This window comes from Pantherophis guttatus, chromosome 1, assembly GCF_059756535.1.
Source record: "Pantherophis guttatus breed Tessera chromosome 1, ASM5975653v1, whole genome shotgun sequence".
Classification (NCBI taxonomy): domain Eukaryota; kingdom Metazoa; phylum Chordata; class Lepidosauria; order Squamata; family Colubridae; genus Pantherophis; species Pantherophis guttatus.
Genome location: NC_142063.1, coordinates 19,244,422 through 19,260,017, shown reverse-complemented (window position 1 = coordinate 19,260,017; position 15,596 = coordinate 19,244,422). Strand labels below are relative to the sequence as shown.

The window sequence follows — 15,596 nt, the reverse complement described above, 5'->3', positions numbered from 1 at the left end:
TGCAGCTCAGCTGGGCATGGGGAGGGGGGGCCGGGATTTTTGCTACCGGTTCTCTGAACCACCCGCCTCCATCTCTACCAGATCGGGAGATCCGGTCCGAACCGGGAGCATTTCACCCCTGCATCACGAGTATATATCATAAACAGGAAATAATTGTATTGGCAAATTTACTTCAATAATGATAAGTCAATATTTACTTACCTAACCAAAGAAACAGAATGAAAAAGGGTGAATGAAAAAAAATCAGTGGGAGCAGGAGTGACTTCTGATTTCCTGCTGGCTTTCCCATTGACTTTGCTTGTGGGACAAAGGTAGGGAGCATCAGATAACACGACCAATTGACAGTAGAGACACTGCAACAGCCACAACTTTTGTCAATAAAACTGATCTGAGTATCATGGAAGCTTCAATTCCACAGGAGTCATGGTTCTCGGATTTTTTACTTGTTCTTTCAGCTCACAGATTTGAGGTACCTTGATTCAAAAATTGTTCCATATCATTGTTCCATCCATTTGAGCTAACTTGGGGATAACAAACAGACAAAACACGAGAGCTGTAATAGAATATAGATAGATGTTTTTAGTAACTTCACAATTCAAGTAATTATATTCTGCCAAGAGAGGTCCAATTACTGAACAAAGAATAATACTTTTTAAGGCAGGAAATATAACACAATAAAACAATATGCACCACAAACGTCAGATGGAATACATTAAATCCAAGAGGAAAATATGCTCAACTTGGAGCAACTTCCCCAAAATGGTGTATGGGGATTTTAATGCTTTGGGAATGAAGTGAACATGTGCTTCAGGTGCAGAACTGGGTGTCAGCAGGTTCTGACTAGTTTTGGAGAACCGGTAATGGAAATTTTGAGTAGTTCGGAGAACCGGTAGTAAAAATTCTGACTGGCCCCGCCCCCATATATTCTCTGCCTCCCGAGTCCCAGCTGATCGGGAGGAAATGGGGATTTTGCAGTAACCTTCCCCTGGAGTGGGGTGAGAATGGAGATTTTACAGTATTCTTCCCCTGCCACGCCCGCCAAGCCATACCCACAGAACCGGTAGTAAAAATTTTTGAAACCCACCACTGTTCAGGTGGCAGTGGAAATGTGTTTGTGGTATCCACAAAGCAGGAGCATCCATGGGGTATCAAAAAAGGGTGAATATAAAAAGGGGTGGGTTACAGCCTCCATCTACTTAAAGAAAAACAAAAAAACTGCTCTCTGGATGCTGTCGGCCTGAATTAACAAGATATCAGCATTCCAAATAATGCACCCAAAGAAGGCGGAACTCCGAGGCAGGTAGATTCCTCAAGGAACGATTTATTGGATACTTCATATTGGCACAACTGGTGAAAGCCGACCTTGAAGGTTCCCGCGGTTTTCACCTAATTAAAAAGTAAAATTTCCCCCCCTTCCCCAAGTCATCCTTCACATTGTCCAATCGAGGTGCTGGCCGGTTGCTTGGTTACTTCACTCTTCCTCTCCCAGCCACCTCCTTCTTCCTTGTGGCAACCCTGAAGCCTCCAAGATGGCCTCAGCCAAGCTCACTCCAGGGGTTGGCACAAGAAACATCAAGAGCTTACGTGCAGAATGTTAGCTGGATCAGACATAAGAAGACTAACTGGGTTTAGATATCACACTATAGTCTCAAGTGGTTTATTTAGTTCGGTATAGGCAGAAGTGGGTTTCAGCAGGTTCTGACCAGTTCTGGAGAACCGGTAGCGGAAATTTTGAGTAGTTCGGAGAACCAATAAATACCACCTCTGACTGGCCCTGCCCCCATCTATTCTCTGCCTCCCTAGTCCCAGCTGATCGGGAGGAAATGGGGATTTTGCAGTATCCTACCCCTAGACTGGGGAGGGAATGGAGATTTTACAGTATCCTTCCCCTGGAGTGGGGAGGGAATGGAGATTTTACAGTATCCTTCCCCTGCCACGCCCGCCAAGACATGCCATACCCACCAAGCCACACCTACAGAACCGGTAGTAAAAAATGTTGAAACCCACTACTGGGTAGGGCTCCACTTCCGCTTTTGTGTTTCATAAACCATTATTTATTACAGAATAACTGTTAACAGACTTGGAAGGGACCTTGGAGGTCTTCTAGTCCAACCCTCTGCTCGGGCAGGAAACCCTACATCATTTCAGACAAATTGTGATCCAATCTTTTCTTTAAAATTTCCAGTGTTGGCGTGCCCACAACTTCTGGAGGCCAGTTTTTCCACTGGTTAATTGTTCTCCCTGTCAGGAAATGTATAGCTAAGCCTGTTGCATAAACCCAGTCTCCTGTAGTTTGGCCAGTAACAAGCTCACTTCTTGGTTTGATCTGTAAAGATCCCAGGGTGACATCCAGCTGATCTCCCTTGCACGGATGTGCTTCTAACACAAGTTTTTTTTTTTTTTACACCAATCAAACTTGCTAGTCAGAACCTTTTTGAAGGAAGAATGAAGAACAAAGAAAAAGAAGGGCAGAAATGCTGCTTCCCCCTTTTTACCAGCCACTTTCAAGCCTGTTTCCCTTTGGGAATGAACGAGGATGAAAAGAATTTTTCCCTCCCTTTTGCTCTTCCTTGGATAAGCTTCCCACTTGTCCCCGAGAGCCTCTTGATTCGCAAAGCTGATGGAACAGCCTGGAGCAACTTAATCCCGTGAGAGAAAACAAGGGTTGTGCCAAAGACACATGTATTTTTATCCTCCTAAGAGAACCCAGCTTCCTGTTGGAAAGAAGCAGGAGGAAGGGAGAACGGCTGGCGTGAGCTTGCCAGCCACAGGAAACTGGGCTGGGGGAACAATAATTTCCTTGTTTTCAAAAGGACACTAAAAACACAACCCATCACTGAACTGCTTTGGAAGATTTTAAAATGTTCACAACAGAACAGAATAGCACAGAATGACAGAGTTGGACGGGACCTTGGAGGTCTTCTAGTCCAACCCCCTGTTCAGGGAGGAAACTGTATACCAATTCAGACAAATGGTTGTCTAATCTCTTCTTAAAAACTTCCAGTATTAGAGCATCCACCACATGTTCACACTTACAAATGGATGTGATAAGGCACAATTTCGTGATTGGGGTTCCCTAAACATATGGAACAACAGGCCCCATCCTCCTTGGCCTGCATGGCTGGGGAAGGGGCATGCCTTACAGTGGTGGGTTTCAAAAATTTTTACTACCAGTTCTGTGGGCGTGGCTTGGTGGGTGTGGCTTGGTGGGCGTGGCAGGGGAAGGATACTGTAAAATCTCCATTCCCCTCCCCACTCCAGGGGAAGGTTACTGCAAAATCCCCATTTCCTCCCGATCAGCTGGGATCTGGGAGGCAGACTAGATGGGGGCGGGGCCAGTCAGAATTTTTACTACCGGTTCTCCAAACTACTCAAAATTTCTGCTACCAGTTCTCCAGAACTGGTCAGAACCTGCTGAAACCCACCTCTGATGCCTTAGGTGGACCAAGCCCCCATGCTGTTAACCTGTAATAGCCATCCAGTTGCTAAGTAGAATCCTCTTCCTCTAATGCAGGTAGTCCTCGATTTACAACCACAATTGGGATTAGAATTTTTGTTGCTGAGCAATGCAGGCGTTGAGTGATACCCAATTGAAAGCGTGTCTATGCCACCATTAAGTGAATCACTGCGGTTGTTAAGTGAATCACGTATTAGGAAATCAGGCCTCCTCCATGGAGGCCTTCTTTGTTGGAAGCTGCCTGGGAAGGTTGCAAAGGACAATTTCATGACCCAGGAAACAGCAACCTTTGTAAACACTGGTTGACATGCAGTGGTGGGATTCAGCCAGTTCGGGCCAGTTTGGACGAACCAGTAGTTAAATAGCTGGGTGGCCCCACACCTCCCCTTCCAGGAGTCCCCATTTTGGCTGCCAGGTAAGTGCAGGGAGGCCTACTAGGCCCAAAACAGAGCGCAGGGGGGTGTGGTGCTCCCCCCCCCACACCCCGTTTTCACTCCTAGGAGGCTGCAGGGAGGCCTCCTTGGCAGAGGTGAAATGCTACCGGTTCAGATCGGTTCGGCTGAACCGATAGCGTTGGTGGGTGGTTCAGAGAACCGGTAGCGATGGCAGCGTGTGGTTCCGCCCACTCACCCAGTCATCAGGAAGTAACCTGTTTTTTAACCTCTGCGCATGCGCTGAAGGGTTTGCGCATGTGCAGAGGGTCCAAGACTGCACATGATGTGCGCGCGACACATACATTTCCGAACCGGTAGGGAAGGTAAGTAGATTTCACCCCTGCTCCTAGGCCCAAAACAGGGCATGGGGGTGGGGGTGCAACGCCCCCTTGTGGCCCATTTTTGCTCTCAGGGGGGTGCAGGAGGCCGAGTGCTGCCTGTCACACCCCCTGGCCACGCCCACCATGGCCACACCCACCCAGCCGGTCATTAGGGCAGAGAACCGGTTGTTAAATTATTTGAATCCCACCACTGTTGACATGCATCCGTGATCATGTGAGCGCGGGGATGCTTCAACGGTGAGGATTGGTCATACAATACTTCTTTTTAGTGCTGTTGTAATTTCAAACGGTCACTAAACAAATGGTTGCAAGTTGAGGATTACTTGTAACCCCAAATCTGCTGGATCGGATTGGTCACGCTAGCTCTGTAGGCCATAGTTCTTAAACTATATGAAGAGTTATTATTCTGATCAGGGGTGGGTTCTACTTACCTTTACTACCGCTTTGCAACGGGGCCGTGCGCACGAGCGATCCGAGCACGCATGCGTGCTCTTCTGTGTATGCGCAGAAGTGTCCTGATGACGTCGGGGTTGGTGGACGGAGCCTCCCACCGGTTTTACTACCGGTTCTATAAAACCAGTTTGAACTGGGGGCAACCCACCATTGATTCTGATGGTTATTATTCTTCCTTTTGTTTCTGGACAGGATATGAGCCTAGGGAGTTCTGTTTTTATTATTTTATTAATTGGAGTGGGGGGGGGAAAGGGCTCCTGTGGGAAGGATAAAGAGAGAGGGGAGCTCTTTGCCACAAAGAAAAGACTCTTTGAGTATTACAGCTGCATAGTTGAGTCATGGGACCCCATGTAGGCTGATCATGGGATCTGTTAAAAAAAAAAACCCAAAAAACCTCAGCACCAAACCCACCCTGAATTAAATCCTCTTAAGTGGAATTAAAAAAAAAAAAAAGTTCTCCCCAACTGCTACTCCTTCCATCACTTGGGATTTTCACGTGCTCGTCATATGAAGGGCAATGGTATAAAAGGATCACACACGAATCCGACTCCCACCGTTCCGAAGGAAGAAGAGCAAGAGAGCAAGAGGGGAAGGGAGCTCCAAGCATCCAAGGCGGAGAAGAAGTGTGCCCAGATGTTGCCAGGAGGAACTTGCCTTGAATTCAGAGGATTGGTAAAAGTGGTAAGCTGTTCCTCATCAGGGACACTGCCCTTAGGTTTAGAATGAAGAAGCAGAAGGGAGCCACTGAGAAGCCCAACATTTTCTGTGGTGTGTAAACAAAGAAATTGTACCACCTTCTTTGTTTGTGCTCCTGGGTGATTACTTCTTAATTTATTTGTTAGATGAACAGCCTGCCTTTCCTCCAGTGTGGCTTACATGGAAATTGTCTTCTATTTTTATCTCACTTAATAGTGACCCTGCTAGAACATAGAGTAATAGAGTTGGTCTTCTGAGGTCTTCTAGTCCAACCCCCTTGCTTGAGCAGGAGACCCTATATCAAGAGCCTTGATAGTACAGTGGTTTAGTGCACCCTGTTATTAACACAGCTGCCTGCAATTTCTGCTGGTTTGAATCTCTCCAAGGCTCAAGGTTGACTCAGCCTTCCATCCTTTCTAAGGTAGGTGAAATGAGGACCCAGTTGTGGGGGCAATAAGCTGACTTTGTATAAAATATACAAAAGATTAACGCATTGTAAGCCGCCCTGAGTCTCCGGAGAAGGGCGGCATATAAATAAAAAAAAAAAAAATTCAGACAAATGGAGGTCCGGTCTCTTTTTGAAAGCCTTTAGTGATGGAGCACCCACAGCTTCTGAAGGCAAGCTATTCCGTCGGTTATTGCTCTCACGATTAGGAAATTTCTCCTTAGTTCTAGCTTGTTTCTCTCCTTGGTTAGTTTCCAACTATTGTTTCTTGTCTTGCCTTCTGATGCTTTGGAAAATAGTTTGAGTATAGCTGTAGTTATGCAAAACGCTTGCTTTAGTCTGTGAAGATTCTGTCTGTAGATGAAGAACAATAAAGGAAACTTCTCTTAAGTAGCATCTGCATGTTGATTCTTGGGACTTGACAGATGGTGGGTGGGACTTGTTTCCTGTGGCTGCAGGTCTCAAGCATCCCATTGGCCTCCCATCAGCTGTTGAACCCCAAGGAACCCCCTTTATCTGGTCTGCAGGTAAGAGAAAGATCGGTACATCCAGTGGTGGTATTCAGCTGGTTTGGACCAGTTCAGGCGAATCGGTAGGGACGACCTGCATGTGGGCCCGCCCACGCCCCCCCACCCCAGCGCTATGCTCTTGTTCTAGCTTCTTTCTCTCCTTGATTAGTTTCCAACCATTGTTTCTTGTTTTGCCTTTTGGGTGCTTTGAAAAATAGTTTGACCCCCCTCGTGGTTGTAGGAGCCCCTCAAATATTGAAACAATACTGTCATGTCTCCCCTAGTCCTTCTTTTCATCAGACTAAAAGGCTAAATAGGCTAAACTGCTAGGTAGACTAAACTGTGAATAGCAGGCCCAAAGACTCCCAGGGTTGAAGAGCAAAGATCTTTCTTATTCTTAGACCTGGTCCTTCACCACTCTGGCTCTTGGGCAGGGGTGAAATGTAAAATCTGTTACTACCAGTTCTGTTGGCATGACCTGGTGGTGGAGGTAATGTGACTGGGTGGGCATGGCCAACTTTTTTTTTTTTTTTTTAACTTCAAAGCATTTTTTCTAATGCTTTGAAAAGCCTCTCTGCCGATCAGGAACTCAGCTGGGATCGTCAGAGAAGCTCTTTAAAAAAATGCCTCTCTGCTGATCAGGGAACTCAGCTGGGATCGTCAGAGACTTTTCAAAGCATTTTTTTACCACCTCTTCAACCAAGAGGTTGCAGAACAAAATGCTTTGAAAAGCCTCTGATGATCCCAGCTGAGCCACGCGATCATCAGAGGCTTTTTTTTTTAACTTTTAAAAGCATTTTTTCATGAGGTTGTAGAAAAAATGCTTTTAAAAGTAAAAAAAAAAGCCTCTGATGATCGTGCGGCTCAGCTGGGCATGGTGGGGTGGGGGGCGGGCAGGGATTTTTGCTACCGGTTCTCCGAACCACCCGCCGCCATCGCTACCGGATCGGCCAATCCGGTCCAAACCGGGAGCATTTCACCCCTGCTCTTGGGCTGAGAGAGAGAGACTGACCCAAGTCCTCCAGGGAACGTTAATAATTGAGGGACTGACTTGGGTCTCCTTACTGCTGGACATTAATCAGCTCAGCACGCTTTGTCTCCTTACTCGATGGACACATGCATCCATCTGGGGTCCTTTGGCTGCCATTGCCTTTTTGGAGAGAATAAGAAAGACAAACTGGATGGAACTACGCAAGCTCCATTACCAAAGCAATGAAGGGCAAAACATGTCCCTAACAGCCAGGTAACATTCAGAAGCAACTCAGGCAAATACCTCTCTAATTCACTTTAACAAAGAGGAGAAAGTATAGTACAATCAGACTTGCAAGATTCGGTTTCTGATAGCCAATCTCAATGAAAGTAATTGTAGCCTTCTTGTGGAGTTGATTTCCTGGTCTGCTCTACCTAATAGGGCCGACACTTTTCCCAAAATGCTCTTTTGATTTCCCACTCCAGCTTAGTTCCTGGCATTTCCTTATACAATACTGCAATCTAGCATCCAGATTTTATGTCCAACCCTGTGTATCTTTTTCAAGGTAATCAATCACCTTTGGCTAAATGCTGCCACCGTCTGTGATGATTAAGACACCAGAGAAGACCTTTGCATTGCAAAGTCCCCTGAGAATGTCTAGTTTCTAGTCACATGTTCACGCACCCTTTTTGGTTTCCGTCTTCCTGAAAACCAGGTCAAGTGCTGTGAGAAGTAGAGAGACTTTTGCATGATTCTAATCCAGTCCCAAAGTTTCTATACTGTTTCCCTTTGACTATCGTTAAGTGTTGTACCTTATGACTCTTGACAAATGTATCTTTTCTTTTATGTACACTGAGAGCATTTGCACCCAGACAAATTCCTTCTGTGTCCAATCATACTTGGCCAATAAAGAATTCTATTCTATTCTATTCTATTCTATTCTATTCTATTCTATTCTATTCTATTCTATTCTATTCTATTCTATTCTATTCTATTCTACTCTACTCTACTCTACTCTACTCTATTCTACTATTTCAGGCAAATAGTTGTCCAATCTTTTCTTAGGACCTATCAAGCAACATTCCTTCCATCTCTTGAAATCAGTCTGTATCTGGCTGCATTTTTCCAGTCCTCTTTTCTGTTTATGTCCAGTCTCAATTATATTAATTATATTGTCTATTAACGTCTCGGTGCAGACTAGATAGAAAAAGAGAGAGGCTCTTTTATAGACAAACACTGTTTATGGGCTCCCTACAAACTGAGCCACCAATTAGCCAAGTGCAGATCTTATGATCAGTTAATGTGTTACATAAATCCAGAAAATTGGGTTAGTTAGTGTAACCCCCCACCCCCTTTTTGAGATGTTAGATTTTAATTGTCTATGGGTTTTAGTTGGGATGTTTTAAATTTTGGGCCAAAGTGTGTAATTCTTTTAACAAATTTTAAATTTTGTATTGGGATGTTTTTTATTTTGGCTGTGCACCGCCCTGAGTCCAGCAGGAGAAGGGCAGTATACAAATTTAATAAAATAAATAAGTAAATAAATAAATGAATGAATGAATGAATGAATAAATAAATAAATAGTTTCATCAATCATGGTTAATCAATCCACAGGGAAGCATGTTATGAAAATATATCCACAGAACATCTACAAGCACATATATAGCTTTAGTTAAAAAGGGGCTGGAGAAAAGAGGCTAAAATTCTACATGCTAGAAAAAATTAAAGTTCTGAGCACCCAGACAATCTACAGCTGGTCCTCAACTTACGACCACAACTGAGCCCAAAATTTATGCTGCTGAATGAGAAATTTGTTAAGTGAGTTTTGCCCCATTTTATGACTTTTCTCACCGCATTTGTTAAGTGGATCACTCCAGTTCTTAAATTAGTAACATGGTTGTTACGTGAATCTGGTTTCCCCATTAACTTTGCTCCTCAGAAGGTCACAAAAGGGGATCACAGGACTCTGGGACACTGCAACCGTCACAAATGTGAGTCAGTTGCCAAGCATCTGAATGTAAATCACATGACCACAGAGATGGTGTAACGGTCCTAAATGTGAAAACTGGTCATAAGTCACTTTTTTCAGTGCCGTTGTAACTTTGAACGGTCACTAAATGAATTTTTGTAAGTTGAGAACTACTTGTGGTTCCTTATCAAAAATTCTGTAGTGGATAGAAATGACACAAGAGGTAGCCTGGCTAGGTGGCTCAGTGGCTAAGACGCTGAGCTTGTCGATCAGAAAGGTCGGCAGTTTGGCAGTTCGAGTCCCTAGTATAGATCTCCTGCGTGAGCAGGGGGTTGGACTAGATGACCTCCAAGGTCCCTTCCGTTACTGTTACTGTTACCTTCTTCGCCATAATGTATTCTGCAACAATATATGAATATATTTAACATCTTTTTCTGCATTTGGCAGGCACGAAAGAGGTTTACTGCAAATATGGAACTCACTAACATTTTATTCCGATGGCCCTTTGGGCTTTAAAAGATTCAGGCACTGTTGGTCACCTTGAAGCAAATGCTTTCAGCCAAACGTGGACTGGCAGCTTAATGAACAGGGGGAATAAAAAAGAAAGCTTAGGATCTCCGGCGTCTCAGGTCACATGTTTGTAAAACAGCATTAGCAGCACCTAGCCTACAATCCCTTTATCTTTCCTTCCTTGGCAAGGTCACCGAATTCTCACAGACATTATCGTAGCTCAGGATGAAAGCCGAGCACGAGGGGGGCAGCCCTCGGATGGCTCCTGGGAGAGAAGCAACAGGACCTTTGATCTGCAGGAGAAGAAAAGAGATGCCACAAAGCATTTGGGGAGATTAAAGGGGGCACCGCAAAACTTTAAAAAGGCTCTTTTTAAAAATGGGTCTGGAAGGCCTGCGATGAACATTCATGAGGTAAATGTAGTTCAGTGTGTGGAACGAAATGCAAACGGAGTAAAATGCTACAGCTGGGGGCGAAAATCCTTAATGTGGCACGTTTACTATGGTTTACTAATTGTTTTATGGTTTATTTATTTTATTAAACAAATTTATATGGCCTCTGTATGCTGACTCTGGAAGCCCTTATCAGGGAGGTTGAGATTGTCTCCCCTAATTGTATTGCCCTCCCCATAATAAGCCAATGAATTAAGTTGGGTTAATGGATAGTAATTGATCCAGAATCATTGGATGCACTTAGTGGAGGAACAGAGGCTTGACACTTTCCATTCTTAGCTGTTTTTCCATCCTGGCTTATGAACATAGGTGGATCTAACAGGGAAAGAGATCTTGGGAAAGTGGAGAATAATTGCATGAAAAGGTAGTCTCAGTCTGTAGCAGTTGTGAAAAAAGGCAAATTCCACTCAGGAAATTCTTAGCAAGGGCATAAAGAAATTAATCTAACAATACTGTAATATATTTGTTGATGGGACTAATATAGCTCATACTCGATTTATGACCACAATTGCGACTGGAATTTTGGTCGCTAAGTAGTGTGGTTGATAAACAAATCATCCTATGGCTGGACTAGATTTTATTTATCATTTTTGCTACCACCATCAAGCAAATTGCCGCACATGTTAAGCGAATTCTGTGGTCGTTAAATGAATCCGGGGTCCCCAGTTGACTTCGCTTTTCGGAAGTCAGAACATCTCAGATCACGATTGTCTGTAAGGGTCATAAATGTAAGCTAAGATCAAGGTCACAAAATCATGTAAGATTAAGGTCATAAAATTGGGCATGACTCAGTGATGGAGGTTCAGGTCCCAATTGTGGTCATAAATCAAGGATTACCTGTAAGAAGATATACAATCTTCTCTGGCCCAGTTCTGTTCTAATGCTCTTACACGGGGGAAAGGTGCCATTTGCATTGCATCGAACTTCCTACATTAGAATTTGTGTTTATTTAGCAAACATTGTCCTTTGCCACTTTCAACAAAATGAGGATGTCGAACTCCTGCAGACTGTGCTCACCCATGCCAAGTTCTTCTCTGTATGTCTTGTTTATTTAGAAAAGTTGTATGGCTGCCCATCTTAAATACATAATACCAGCTAGCTAACCGCAAGAAAACCAATATATAAAGAGCTATCATAGGCAAACATCGGGAAAAAAAAAGATCTAATGGAAAAGAAGAGCAAGGCGTCATATAACTAACTCACAAAACAGACATACAGGTAGTCCTCGACTACAATTGAGCCCAAAATGTATGTTGCTAAGTTACCTTTGGTTCACTTTATGACCTTTTTTTGCCATAGTTGTTAAGTGAATCACTGCAGGCGTTACGTTATAAGTACTCCTGCTCTTACAACAATTCACTTCGGGACCGTTCAAAGTTACAATGGTATTAAAAAAAGCAACTTATAACCATTTTTCACACTTACAACAGTGGCCACATCCCCATGATCACAATAAAAATTGAGATGCTTGGTAATTGGTTCATATTTATGACGGTTGCATAAATCACCTTCTTTCTTTCTTTCTTTCTTTCTTTCTTTCTTTCTTTCTTTCTTTCTTTCTTTCTTTCTTTCTTTCTTTCTTCCTTCCTTCCTTCCTTCCTTCCTTCCTTTCTTTCTTTCTTTCTTTCTTATATTTCTATACCGCCTTTCTCCCGTAGGACTCAAGGCGGTGTACAGTCAAGAAAAATATAGATACACAAATATCATAAAATTGCTAATTAAAATTATTATTATAACATAGTTTGGCCCAATTAAATAGAACCTAAAATTAGATAACATTTTAAAAACATTCACATGTTCATATGTTTAGCCCCGCTTGTTGGAACATCAGGGTTTTGAGGGCACGGCGGAAAGCACGGAGATCAGGGTTATTTCGTATCTCAGGGGGCAGTTCATTCCAAAGGTTTGGAGCCCTCACAGAGAAGGCCCTCCCCCTGGGAGTCGCCAGTCAGCATAATTTGACTGACGGTACCGAGTAGTCCCTCCCTGTGAGAACGAACTGGTCGGTGGGAGGCTATTGGTGGCAAAAGACGGTCTCGTAGGTACCCAGGTCCTAAGCCATGGAGCGCTTTAAAGGTGATAACTAACACCTTGAATCGCACCTGGAAGACCACCGGGAGCCAGTGCAGCTCGCGTAGGAGAGGTGTTACAAGATGTTACATAAATCACCTTCTTTGACCATCGGACAAGCAAAGTCAATGGGGTAGCCAGATTCACTTCACAACTGTGTTACTAACTTATCAATTGCAGTGATTTGCTTAGCGACTGTGGCAAAAAAAGGTTATAAAATGGGGCAAAGCTCACTTAACAAATGTCTCGCTTAGCAACAGAAGTTTTGGGCTCAATTATGGTCATAAATCGAGAACTATCTGTAATTGTATGGATTAAATGTGCTGATTTTTCTCCTTTTTTCCCCCCTAATACACAGGATCTGGAAAACTCTTTTTCCTTATCTTCTACGTCCTTAATTACCCCACTGCTTTTCCCACTCTCTTTTCTGTGAGCACTCATTCCCCGTTTCTCTTTTCTTCTTGACACAGATCTTCCAGTGGGATCCGATTCCTTTGAATTATGACCCTGAAGGATACCCAACTACTACCCTGCTTGGCTCTGTAGCTTTCCCTTTGTCATCCTATGCCTGGGAAATTCAGGGAGGCTGGGACGGTGAAGGGAAGCCCACAGCGCTATAGTTCCAGCTGGAGGAGCACAATGGTGGAGCCAGCCCTGCATCTGATCAACATGCCGTGCTATGAAAAGTCGCCATCTTGTCTTGCAACGGTGTTGGGGGCATCCAGAAACAATTGAAACTTTTCAGTTTGCACCAGCTTCTTATTTACAAGGTTGACTCAGCCTTCCATCCTTCCGAGGTTGGTAAAATGAGGACCCAGATTGTTGGGGGGGCAATAGGCTGACTCTGTGAACCGCTTAGAGAGGGCTGTATAAAGCACGGTGAAGCGGTATAGAAGTCTAAGTGCTACTGCTACTTGTTCTTTAAAAAGTTACACATATCAATGCCATACCAATTAACACCTCAGCCTTCAGCAGCCAGTAACTAGTACTTCATGGTACATCATGGTACTACTTTATGTGACTGGGTATATAATTGTTCTTGTGTGTGTGTGTATGTTAGTGTGTGACTTTGATATTCATCTGATTCAATTTCTATTTTGGTTTTCTTTTGATTGAATTTGTACATGGTCCAGTTCCTCTTGGATTGGGGTGAGTCATAAAAAGGCTAGATAAATAAATAAATAAAATAAGCCAGCCTCACTAGAGCTCTCTGAGAAAAAGACAAAATTGAAATGTAATAAAAACAAACAAACAAACCGCCAAAGCATGTTATGCAAACTCAACCTTTGAGGCTAACTTATGAGTCAGTGTTGGAGTGGATTTGTGATATTGATTTAACTGAACAATCTACTGTGTATTTACATAGGTAAATGTTGAATTCAAAACCACCTTTAGAGAGTTGTGTGAAGGTTCACAATCATCTCAGATAGATCCAGATAACGGGGAAAGGACACATCTGTGGCTCACTTTGTACAACTTCTAGGCCATAATGAAGTTTATTTATTTATGGTTTAATACAGTAGTTTGCAACCCTTTCTTCACCTGGACCCAGAGGTGAAAATCAATTTTTTTTTACTACTGGTTCTGCGGGCATGGCTTGGTGGGCATAGTGTGGCTCGGTGGGCGTGGCAGGGGAAGGATACTGCAAAATCCCCCTTCTCTCCCCACTCCTGTGGGAAGGATACTGCAAAATCCCCATTCCCACCCTGCTCTGGAGCCAGCCAGAGGTGATATTTGCCGGTTCTCTGAACTATTCAAAATTTCCTGCTAAATTTCACCCCTGCATGGACCCTCTTTAAATACATTGTGTGGCCATGGAGCCCCAAGACTTAACTCAATATTTAAATATTTCTTCAAGTCTTCGCGGACTCCTTGTGATGACATCACAGACCCCCCCGGGGTTCGCGGACCACAAGTTGAGAACCCCTGGTTTAGTATGTTGTGTGAATGTGCTACTGTAGTTTGTAAACCAGGGTTTCTGGTTTAAACTTTGTTTAAACTTTCCAGTTATGGCATATTAAATAAAGCCTGTTTAATTATACTACGACTTAGCAGCTCAGAGTTGCTTTGGATAGTGAGATGGACAGCATGTAAATTTAATAAACAAACAACAAACAAACAAATATCCTGTAGTGTGAAACCAGTTAACATAACTCTTAAAAAGGCTCTCCAATCCTTTGGGCTACTGGACGTATTGGAATTCTGAATACGTATTATTGGCACTTTCACAAAACAGTTGTCCTGCGAAGTGTGGCTAATCATAAAAATGCCTAGTAAAAGATAGGCAAGCCCTGAGTATTGATACCCTTCACGTTTTATGTTCTCAAAATGCCTGCAGGTTCTTGTTCTTTTTGTTTGTTTGGTTTTGAGGCTCTATATACCTGCATTATAATTATTTCTGTGTTTTACACATAGTCCTCGGCTTACAACCATTGGTTTAGTGACTGAAGTTAGATAAGTCACATAAGTCACTTTTTTCAGCGCCACTGCAACTTCGGTTTCTCAGCCTTGACAACTTTAAGACGTGCGGACTTCAACTCCACATATTGGTTGGGGAATTCTGGGAGTTGAAGCCCATGGTTCTTAAATAATTGAACCCCAAATTTCTGTTGTAAAGCGAGGCATTTGTTTGGTGAGCTTTGCCCCATTTTACGACCTTTCTTGCGACAGTTGTTAAGTGAATCACTGCTGTTGTTAATTAGTAAGACGCTTGTTAAGTAAATCTGACTTCTCCATGGACTTTGCCTGTCAGAAGGATACAAAAAGTGATCACGTGAGCCTTGGACCCTGCAACCGTCGAAAATACGAGCCAGTTGCCAAGCGTCTGGATTTTGATCACATGACCATGGGGATGCTGTGAAAGTTGCAATGGTGCAAAATGGCTATATGTCATTTTTTTCACTGCTGTTGTAACTTTGAATGGTCATTAAATGAACTGTTGTAAGTCAAGGACTACCTTAGATACCAATGACTAGGCCAGTGATGACTAACCTTTTTCTTATTGTGTGCTGACCCCCCAGGGTCCCACTGCCCCCTCCACGCATTCACGCGCGACTCCCCCACCCCCCGTTTTGGGCCTAGCACGCCTCCCTCCAGCCTCCTGGGCCCAAAAATGGGTCATGGGAGGGGGCGTGCCACACACTCCCGCGCTCCCCCTAACCCCTGCGTATGCGTGTGCGACCCCCGCCCTGCGCATACACACGCGACCCCCCTGTGCATGCATGTGTGTCCCGCATGCGCCCTGCTCCCCCCGCATCCCAAATATCAGCTGGCCAGTGGGAGGTGCGCAT

At 43.9% G+C, this 15,596-nt stretch overlaps 1 protein-coding gene and 1 long non-coding RNA gene across 4 annotated transcripts; one reads left to right on the top strand and one right to left on the bottom strand.

Annotated features, from left to right (window-relative positions):
• Window positions 1–176: 176 nt before the first annotated feature.
• On the bottom strand, window positions 177–4,861 carry LOC148116343 (uncharacterized). The gene is made up of 2 exons (XR_015733471.1): window positions 4,664–4,861; window positions 177–553 (listed from the first exon to the last, which is right to left on the bottom strand). It is a non-coding gene; the product is annotated as an uncharacterized LOC148116343 (long non-coding RNA).
• Window positions 4,862–5,186: 325 nt separating this feature from the next.
• Window positions 5,187–14,429, top strand: LOC148116342 (uncharacterized). 3 transcript variants are annotated; one of them, XM_087894048.1, is made up of 3 exons: window positions 5,187–5,366; window positions 6,285–6,353; window positions 12,777–14,429. In XM_087894048.1, exons 1-3 carry the CDS (start codon window positions 5,193–5,195, stop codon window positions 12,924–12,926), a joined length of 393 nt encoding a protein of 130 aa, XP_087750174.1. In that variant the 5' UTR covers window positions 5,187–5,192; the 3' UTR covers window positions 12,927–14,429. The 3 variants fall into 3 exon arrangements, 1 of the variants encoding a protein (XP_087750174.1); XR_015734226.1 differs by lacking the exon at window positions 6,285–6,353 and adding an exon at window positions 9,974–10,197 and having other exon boundaries at window positions 5,238–5,366; XR_015734225.1 differs by lacking the exon at window positions 6,285–6,353 and having other exon boundaries at window positions 5,238–5,366.
• The last annotated feature ends 1,167 nt before the right edge of the window (window positions 14,430–15,596 follow it).